This window comes from Leptonychotes weddellii, unplaced genomic scaffold (assembly GCF_054177405.1).
Source record: "Leptonychotes weddellii isolate Sample4059 unplaced genomic scaffold, ASM5417740v2 HiC_scaffold_6370, whole genome shotgun sequence".
In the NCBI taxonomy this organism is placed as follows: Eukaryota; Metazoa; Chordata; class Mammalia; order Carnivora; family Phocidae; genus Leptonychotes; species Leptonychotes weddellii.
The window spans coordinates 1-9,809 of NW_028032537.1; the positions used below are offsets into that span (position 1 = coordinate 1).

Sequence of the window (9,809 nt, forward strand, 5' to 3'; positions counted from 1 at the left end):
AAAAAACAAACCAAAACTAGCTGTTCATGTTCTCATTTCCCAGACGTTCCAGTCCAATAAAATTTAGCTATGTCATTGATATGAAAAACAAACAATCCTTGTTTATAATAAGAATTTAACTTACCCCAAACCAGAAGAGGGTAGAGGAGAGGGAAAACAATGCAACACACATTTAGAAATATAGAATTTATTTATATTCACTGTAAGACAGTTTCACATTTTGAACATGGTTACCAGAAGAGATATAACACTCTCAGAGTTTAACATGGCATTATATTGCTATTAAACATTGCTTATGCTGTGTGAGCTGGGAAACACTTATCTTCCCCTTTAAAAAATTTAAGGCTTGGTTTCCAAAAAATAATTTTACCACTTATTTTTCTGTTTAAGAAACTGGGAACATTCTGAAATAAACCTCAAAGGGGTGGAGGGTGAGGGGCAGCACACACACCTGGCTCATTCATACTCCCATTGAAGACAATGTGATTTGTTGTTGTTAAAGGCCCCTCCTGTTTGAAAACATGTTTCGGCACAAAACCAAATCAGTAGATGGGAGAGGCACTAGATGTAGATCTTTAGCGTACAAACAAGGAAAACTTAAAACTTTATCACCAGCTGCCAGCTAAAAAGTGTTTATTCAAAATTCGCCTACCCATAAATGCACACACTCAGTAACCTGCACTCACTTTTCTTTGGTACAGCTTACCAAATAGTAGTTCTCTTCTAACACACTAGTAAAAAAAAAAAAAAAAAAAATTTACATTTGTTTTCAACTTTCAGATCAAGTGGCCACAAATCTGTCCTTTCTCCTAAAGAACGTCCTCCATTTTTCTTTTCGATCTTGCAGAAGGTAACCATGGAGGTAACCTTGAACTGATGTGTAATCTCTCTGTTTAAGTGATTGAAGGGGGAGGTGAGGGGAGAAGGAGTGAGAAAATTAATCATGAAAAGAGCTTGGGGGATTTTTTTGAGAATTACCATATCAACGAGTTCGAAACACAGTGAATTCCAAAAGTGTTTTAGAAGCACTTTTTCCTGCATAAGTATTTCGTTCAATCAACGATGACATCATCATTTTACAAAAGGCAGGATCTGTTTAAACTCAGTAAACTACCTTACAATTCATGAAGTTAATGCTATAACAACAACAAAAGCTGAAAAGGGCCCCCAGTGGGTTCTGCCTCTGGCATAAAGAGGTAGAGCCGATCCATCCTGTAGAAGAGATTAACAACAAAAAACAAAACCAGTAGAACAAAACAATACTCCACTCCCTCACCAAAAAAACCCAACACATTCCATTTCTAGGGGCTGGTTCTGGGAAGCCAAATTTTATCACCAGGGTAGCATTCAGTCCAATTCAAAGAGATCCATTGCCCACAATCATCTTGCTGTAATTCTTCTGCTGCTCTTCCTTGAAGGTGTCCTTCACCTTTGCTCTCTTCAGCCCTCCATCCCTGGGAATAAAAAGGCAAATAAATAAAAGATACTCCCAATGATGAGTTAAAAGCATTAGCTGCTAACACACGGTCGTGCCACGACACTTAGTGGCTGCCTGGTCAGCACTGGGGCAAAGAACAGGGGATTGGAAAGCAGAAAGACCAAGATTTCAGCGTCTGTTCTACCAGTCACCACATGTGTATTACTTTGGGGAAGGAACAGTCTCTCTGATGCTTGATTAAAATATAGAATAAAAAAATTAGGGGCACCTGGCTGGCTCAGTTGGTTAAGCAACCGACTCTTGATTTCGGCTCAGGTCATGATCTCAGAGTCGTGAGATCAAACCCTGAGTCAGGCTCTGTGCTGGGAATGGAGTCTGCTTGAGATTCTCTCTCTCCTTCTGCCCCTACCCCGCCCCCCGGCTCACACTCTTGTTCTCTCTCTCTCAAAAAAAAAAAAAATAATAATAATAATAATAAGTTACAGAAATAAAATAAATAAAATATAGAATAATATCTCCACTCAGTTTCTTTTTAGAAGTTAGGATTGCTATATTCAAATATTTGGACTTTATATTAAAACTAGGATTGTTTGCCTATCCTTTTCCCCAAGAAAAGCGAAGTATTGTTTCCTTTCATCTAATCAACCTATGTCTTACTAGAAAATCATCCAGGACATTTAAAATATACACACAAGGGTGCCTGGGTGGCTCAGTTGTTAAGCGTCTGCCTTCGGCTCAGGTCATGATCCCAGGGTCCTGGGATCGAGCCCCGCATCGGGCTCCCTGCTCAGCGGGAAGCCTGCTTCTCCCTCTCCCACTCCCCCTGCTTGTATTCCTGCTCTCGCTGTCTCTCTCTCTGTCAAATAAATAAATAAAAAATCTTTAAAAAAATAAAATAAAATAAAATATACACACAAGTAATGGTGAGGGTACTGTATATGCATGAGTAAATTACTTAAAGATAAACGGGCTAATCATTATTCAAATCTAATCCTATGTCTACCAAGTTGTATTTTCATTCAAAGCACTATATATTTCAAGTATTTGTAATCTTCCATATTCCAAAACAGACTCAGAATAAAAACAAACAACAAAATCATAAATTGCATTTAATTAAGCAGTGGTTAGTGCCTATGTAAGCAGCATTCCTTAATTCAGACCCTGTGAATCTTTGAACTCTGTCCAGGATGGTGAAAACACAGAGCTGCCTGGGTTATAAGGGCTCTGCATGCCTTTCCTTCTTCGGACAACACAAAGAAACAACAAATTGGAAGCTCTGGGAGGAGACTGGACTATAAGGGGCCACAATGTCTCTCCTAATCTAACATTTTTGATTTTGAACTCCTAGGAGAGCATGGATGGTGAACTTGCTTACTTCATACTGTGCCTGTTTAATTTTAACCCAGTTAAGCACAAATGTTTACCAAGTGCTCTCTGATGATGATGAATGGATCATAGGTTAGCCCATGAACTCAATGCCATGAAGACAGAACTTGACCTACAAACAAACGCCTGCCTGAACCACTGCAATGTTCTGGCCTCTAGAGTCAAATCCAAGACACAGCCCACCAGTAAGTCCTCAACTTAAAATAGACTACAGTCCACACATCTTCCAAGGGCTCAGCTGTAGGAAATTTCCATGAAACAAGGTTATAAATTGTTGTTAGCTCCCCAGAATTGTCCCCAAAAGCCTCTTTTATCCAAAGGAGCTGTCTCTAACTATTCACAGCATTTATGTGAATTCTGAAGAGTCAGAACTAAGTTGGAGGAGGGAGAGGTAGAAGAAAGGCCATTCTTTCTTTCCTAAGGTCCAGACCAAAACTGACAAAGTTAGCAACGTTTGCCCCTGAGCATCCTGACATGATTTTGATACAACTCACCTAAGCACTCAGAAAACTAACACTGTTCTGAGTACTCCAACTGTGACATGCCCCCTCTAGAGACTTTAAAGTTTTACCCAATTCCCCTTTGCAGTGGCAGCAGATCTGAGTTCCTAAGGAGGCCAGCAGCCATATATAAAAGCCTGTTTGAGATGATACAATCAAGTTCCCATTTAATCTAGGAAAAAAACAATGTAGACATATTCATTCATACCCAATGTGTGAATGACAGATACACCTGGAAAGGCAGTGAGTCTTTTTTTTTCCTAAAGAAGAGGCTAGGTAATTAAAAGTAATCTTTTATAACAAAATTACATATGGCCCGATACAAGGGAATTAAAAAACTCTGAGGATCGTCTTTTTTTTTTTAAGATTTTCTTTTTTAAAGATTTTATTTATTTATTTGAGAGAGAGAGAGCACAAGCGGGGGTGAGGGGTGGTGGGCAGAGGGAAAGGGAGAAGCAGACTCCCTGCTGAGCAGGGAGCCCGACATGGGGCTCCATCCCAGGACCCTGAGATCATGACGTGAGCTCAAGGCAGATGTTTAACCCACTGAGCCACCCAGGTACCCCCTAAGGATCATTTCTGACAGATTTTGCTTAAGCCAATCTGATTGAGATCTGTCCTGTGGCTGACTTGGGTAGGCTGTTATCTTTCAAGGACTTCTTCCTTTCTTTGGTTTATGAGGCTACTGATCCAAAGCTCCAAGATTTTCATATGGCTTTGGGGCAGGAGCAGGGCTGAGAAGTCAGGTGAGAGAAAGCAGGGTAAAGAAATGAAAACAATGAGCAAAAAAGAGGAAGCCAGATCCAGAGTGAACTTGGATCACTAGGGCATTTATAAACTAGGACCTGTGTAAGCCTGTCATTTGATGATGCTATGATGTCTGTAACTTAGTCTCACATATTCCAGCTTAGGTAGTGTGATACAAATGTTAGTTTTAACCTATTTTGACCCTAATCCTGACCTTAGGGCCAGTCAAGTAGCCCTAAATCAAGGACTCATACTCTGGGGATGGTCAGCCAGGCACTGAATTAGAAGACCACCCTCCAAAGGTGCCACTCTAAGGCTTCAATTGTCTTTGTCTTCCAACAACTTCCCAAACCTTGTTAATTCACATAAGGAATTTTAGAAATGGGTTTTCACTATAGAAATTAGTGGCTTCCTAATTAGCATAACGGATGCCAGAAACAAGTTTCTTGGGTGAAATTGGTTGTACTCAAGATATATGAATGGATAAAATAGGCTAGAGACTTTCCCCACCCCTGCATAAGGGAGTGTAAGAATCCAGTTAGCTCTATTGCAGAGGCTGAATTCCTGAGCAGTCCGGAGTCCCACTGGAGGTTTACAAGTTCTTGGTTGAACAGGCTGACAGCCTGACTCAGCCAAATCTTGCTCCTAGAGCATTACTATAATTGCCTCCAGTGAACTTTTCATGCAGTGTTTTCAAAACACCAAAAAAAGATAAACAGAGGGGGTGCCTGGGTGGCTCAGTTGGTTAAGCGACTGCCTTCGGCTCAGGTCATGATCCTGGAGTCCCGGGATCGAGTCCCATATCGGGCTCCTTGCTCGGCAGGGGGTCTGCTTCTCCCTCGGACCCTCCCCCCTCTCATGTGCTCTCTCTATCTCATTCTCTCTCTCAAATAAATAAATAAAATCTTTAAAAAAAAAAAAAGATAAACAGAGGGACTTTATTAAACTTACAAGATTTGAAGTATGATTAATCTCCCATTATAACGTAGATATAGTTAACCCTCACTGATACAGACTAAATGTTTATGCACCACCCCCCAAATTCATATATTGAAGACCTAACCCCCCAATATACTGGTATTTGGAAATGGGACCTTTGGGAAATAATTAGGTTTAGATGAGGCACTAATCCTCAAGGTAGGATTAGTGCCCCTATAAGAAGAGACACCTGTGAGCCTGCTCTCTCTTTTCTCCCTCTCTCCCTATATTCACACAAAAGCAAGAAGGTGGCCATTTGCCAGCTGAAAGGGAGAGAGCTCTGACCAGAAAACGACCTTGCTGGTACCCTGATCTCAGACCTCCAGCCTTCAGAACTGTGAGAAAATACATTTCTGTTGTTTAAGCCGCCCAGCCTGTGGTAATTTGTTATGGCAGGCCAAGCAGACTAATACACTCACCTACGTGCAACCTTCCTCAAACAAGCAAAAAATTAAATCCAGGGTTTCCATAACGAAAATATTTTACTTATTTCCTTCCAAGTTTTTAAGTTTTCTTCAATAGAATTACAGCCAGCGTTAAGTATGAACAAGACCCTTGCTCCCAGGGTCCATTCCCCACCCCCAAATCCATTCTCACTCTCTTCTTCAGTAAAAGAACCTTCAGTTTTAGCTAGATACATGGCCTTCCAGAACAAAGATGGCATTCGCCAGCCTTCTTTGCAGCTCTTATCACATAACTTGAGGTCTAGCCAATGGGCAGAGGTGGAAGTGTCCATCCCGTGCTCGTAAAGAGACGGGCGCGTCCCTGTTTTCATTCTTTCCTGCCAGCCATTCTCGATACTGTGGAGTAGCGCTGAAGTAGGCATCCTGGACCCTGTCATGGAAGCACACTGAGGATGGGAGATCATAGAACGACCTGTTACGCCAGCCTGCACTGGCCATGTTTAAGCAAGAGGGGTAAACTTCTACCTTCTTTAAGCCATTGACCTCTCAAGTAAACCACTGTCCCTTTCCGTTAAACCTCTGGCTAACCAGCACAACCAATGACATTATTAAAAGTGATTTTTTAATTAAAAAAAATGATAGTACTTCTGAAAAAGGTCTTACCAGGGAAGCTCAGTCAATCCTCCTTGCACAGCAATGGCAGACTTAACCCTGTTAGCAAACTGGACGGCGTCTTCTCCTTCCTGGGGAAAAGAAAATTATGCACATCCTGGGAATAGAGTTTTCAAATAATTCTTAAAATAAATATATCATAGTCTCTAGATTTGTTTGAAAATGTAAGATTCAGGGGCGCCTGGGTGGCTCAGTTGGGGTCATGATCAGTCGGCTGGGGTCATGATCTCAGGGTTGTGGAATCCAGCCGCACGTCAGGCTCCGCACTGGGCATGACACCTGCTTAAGATTCTCTCTCCCTCTGCCCCTCTCCTCCACATGCACATGCCCTCGAGCTCTTTCTCTCTGTCTCTTTAAAAAAAAAGTAAGAGTCACATTTTAGCTCAGTTCTATTCTCAATCATAGCAGATATCATTTGTTCTATCAAGAAAATTAAGTACTGTATTGTTTAATTTTGTATCATGTATATATATTTATTATGCTCTTTATTAGTCTTATCCAATATTTAACATTCCATAATAACTGTAGGTTCACTAAACCAATAGCAACTATAAAAACTATTATGGAAAAGAGTCTCTGAATATAAAATAGCCTGATTTGAAGAAACCTAAATATATTTTATTTTATTCATTTCAGACAGAGAGATACAGAACAAGAGAGAGAGCAGGAGCAGTGGGGAGAGGGAGAGGGAGAAGCAGACTCCCTGCTGAGCAGGGAGCCCGATGTGGGGCTCGATCCCAGGACCTGGAGATCATGACCTGAGCCAAAGGCAGACACTTAACCATCTGAGCCACCAAGGTGCCCCACGTTTGTTTTTTTTTTTTTAATGACCCATTTGCTGAGAAGGTACAAAGGAAGTCCAGCTCTAGCTAATGTGAAGAAAGGAGGCACCCAGGATTTCAGGTAAAAGTTTTCTCGCCTTGATCTGACCGGATAAAGCACCAAAGACCAGTTGTTATCTATGGATAGATACCTCTCTGGTCATCGGGGGCATGTACCACACGTCACAGACGATGGCCCAGCTGGTCATCATGCGAAGCAGGTAGCTCACCATGTTGTATTTACTACTGTTCCAAAATGCATCCCCAAACTGAGGGTTGTACTAAGAAAAAAGAAAAGAAAATACATTCCAGTTATGAACGAAGTGGTGACCTTTCTTATCCATGTCAGTGTTTCCAAGGTGACAAGCCAAACATCTCTATCAGACCCCAAGAGAAAGCGAAGCTACTTAGCTTGATAGAAATGAACAAAGAAGTAAACCAGGCCAGCTAACTCCTCTGACCTGAGCCCCAGAGTGTTGCAATATGAAGGTTTTCCACCTGAGTCTGAAAGATCTGTCTCCCCACTTAACTGAAGGTGGGTGAAAATAGACACGGTAACTGTTTTGCTTATTACTGTTTTGTCTTAGGTACTTAATACAATGCCTGGCACTCAATCCCCTGGTACCTATCAAGCAAACAGGGCAAAATGTAAACAGTTGGTGAATCTGAGTAATGAGTACACAAATGCCTTGAGGAAGACCTCACACACAAGAGGTCTTCAGAATACGATGTTGGCTAAATATCTCTAATATAATGACATCACAATTTTTCTACCAACTAACTGTACAGCTGTGAGGCAAATTACATAACATCTCTGAGATTCAGTTTACAAACTGAGAAAGTTTAACTAAAGTTGTGGTTTCTAAACATTTTGGCTTAGCAGCAAATTGCAAATCATTTTCTTCAAATTACATCTAATGCAGAATTCCAGTATATAAAACAGGGGCGCCTGGGTGGCTCAGTTGGTTAAGCAACTGCCTTCAGCTCAGGTTATAATCCCAGGGTCCTGGGATCGAGCCCCACATGGGGCTCCCTGCTCAGCAGGGAGCCTGCTTCTCCCTCTCCTGCTTTCCCTATTTGTGCTCTCTCTCTCTCTCTGTCCTTAAAAATCTAAAAAAAAAAACAAAAAAAACAAAAAAACAGATGTAGAGAAAAGGGAACCCTGGTAAGGGTGTAAATCAACACAGCCACTATGGAAAACAATATGAGAGAGTCCTCAAAAAATCAAAAACGGAACTACCATATGAACCAGCAATCCCGCTTTGGGGTATAAAACCAATGGAAATGAAAACAAGATCTTTTTTTTTTTTAAAGATTTTATTTATTTATTTGACAGAGAGAGACACAGCGAGAGAGGGAACACAAGCAGGGGGAGTGGGAGAGGGAGAAGCAGGCTCCCCGCAGAGCAGGGAGCCCGACGCGGGACTCGATCCCAGGACCCTGGGATCATGACCCAAGCTGAAGGCAGTCACTTAACCAACTGAGCCACCCAGGCGCCCCTGAAAACAAGATCTTGAAGAGATATCTGCATCCCCATGTTCATTGCAGTGTATTATTTACAAGAACCAAGATCTGGAAACAACCTAAGTGCCTGTCAACAGATGAATAGATAAAGGACATGTGGTATATATATATATATGGAGTATTAATTAGCCGTGAGAAAGAAGGATATCCTGACATTTGTGACAACACAGATAGACCCTGAAAGCATTATGCTAAGTCACGTAAGTCAGACAGAGAAAGAGAAGTACTCTAGAGTATCATTTATATGTGGAATCTAAAAAGCTGAACTGACAGAAAGAGAGACTAGGAGGGTGGTTACCAGGGGCTAAGGAGAGAGGACAAATTGGAGGAATCGGGGAGATGTTGGTCGAAGACTACAAACTTTGGTTCTAAGATAAATAAGTTCTGGGGACCTAATGCACAGCATGGTGACTATAGTTCATAATACTGTATTATATACTCGAAAGTTGCTAAGAGAATAGATCTTAAATGTTCTCACCATAAAAAAGAAATAGTAATTATGTGATTTGATGGAGGTGTTTGCTAAAACTATGGTGGCAATCATTTTGCAATATGTAAGTGTATCAAGTCAACATACAGTATACTTTGAATTTACATGATGTTATCTGTCAATTATATTTCAATAAAGCTGGGGCAGGGGAAAAGGTATACAAGTGCTTGTTATTCTTACAGATTTTAAGGTTGAGGTTATATCAAAATAAAGTTACCTAGTCACTGCCCTTTTGGGGGGCCAGGGAGGGGCATCTATTTTACCTTAATTGCAACTGGATGTATGGTTCCTCCAATTTCAAAGCTTCCCTTTTTAAACATCATGACTGAAGTGTTATTGATGCAAGTCCCTGCAGAGGGGTGGAAAGGAGGTGGTGAATATTTTTAAAGGTGGTCTTTTTTAAAATAAATTTTAAAAAGGAATTATTTTGATATAAAATAATCTAAAATATTCAAATCATAGCAAAATTATAGTTTACTATCATTTCGTGAAATAGATCAATCCCCACTTAAGTATGTAATTCAACAGCTCTAAGCAAGTTTAATAAACTTTTACTTTGTTATTGAATGCTCTAGAGATATAACTTCGGCATAACAGGTGACAATTTCAATACTTTAAAATAAGGACCTCTGAGAGGCCCCTGGGTGGCTCAGTCAGTTAATCATCTGCCTTTGGCTCAGGTCATGATCCCAGGGTCCTGGGATCGAGTCCCGTGTCAGGCTCCCTGCTCAGCAGGGAGTCTGCTTCTCCCTCTCCTCCCTGTTTGTGCTCTCTCACTATCTCCGTCTCTCTCTCTCTCAAATAAATAAAATCTTTAAAAGATTAAAAAATAAAATAAAATAAGGACCT

General features: G+C 40.9%; 1 protein-coding gene across 1 annotated transcript; it reads right to left on the minus strand.

The window, feature by feature from the left end:
- Positions 1–171: 171 nt before the first annotated feature.
- Positions 172–9,334, minus strand: LOC145719691 (glycerol-3-phosphate acyltransferase 3-like). The gene is made up of 4 exons (XM_081811227.1): positions 9,224–9,334; positions 7,099–7,227; positions 6,117–6,196; positions 172–1,454 (listed from the first exon to the last, which is right to left on the minus strand). The coding sequence occupies exons 1-4, from the start codon at positions 9,281–9,283 to the stop codon at positions 1,358–1,360; spliced, it is 366 nt and encodes a 121-aa protein (XP_081667353.1). The 5' UTR covers positions 9,284–9,334; the 3' UTR covers positions 172–1,357.
- Between the last annotated feature and the right edge of the window lie 475 nt (positions 9,335–9,809).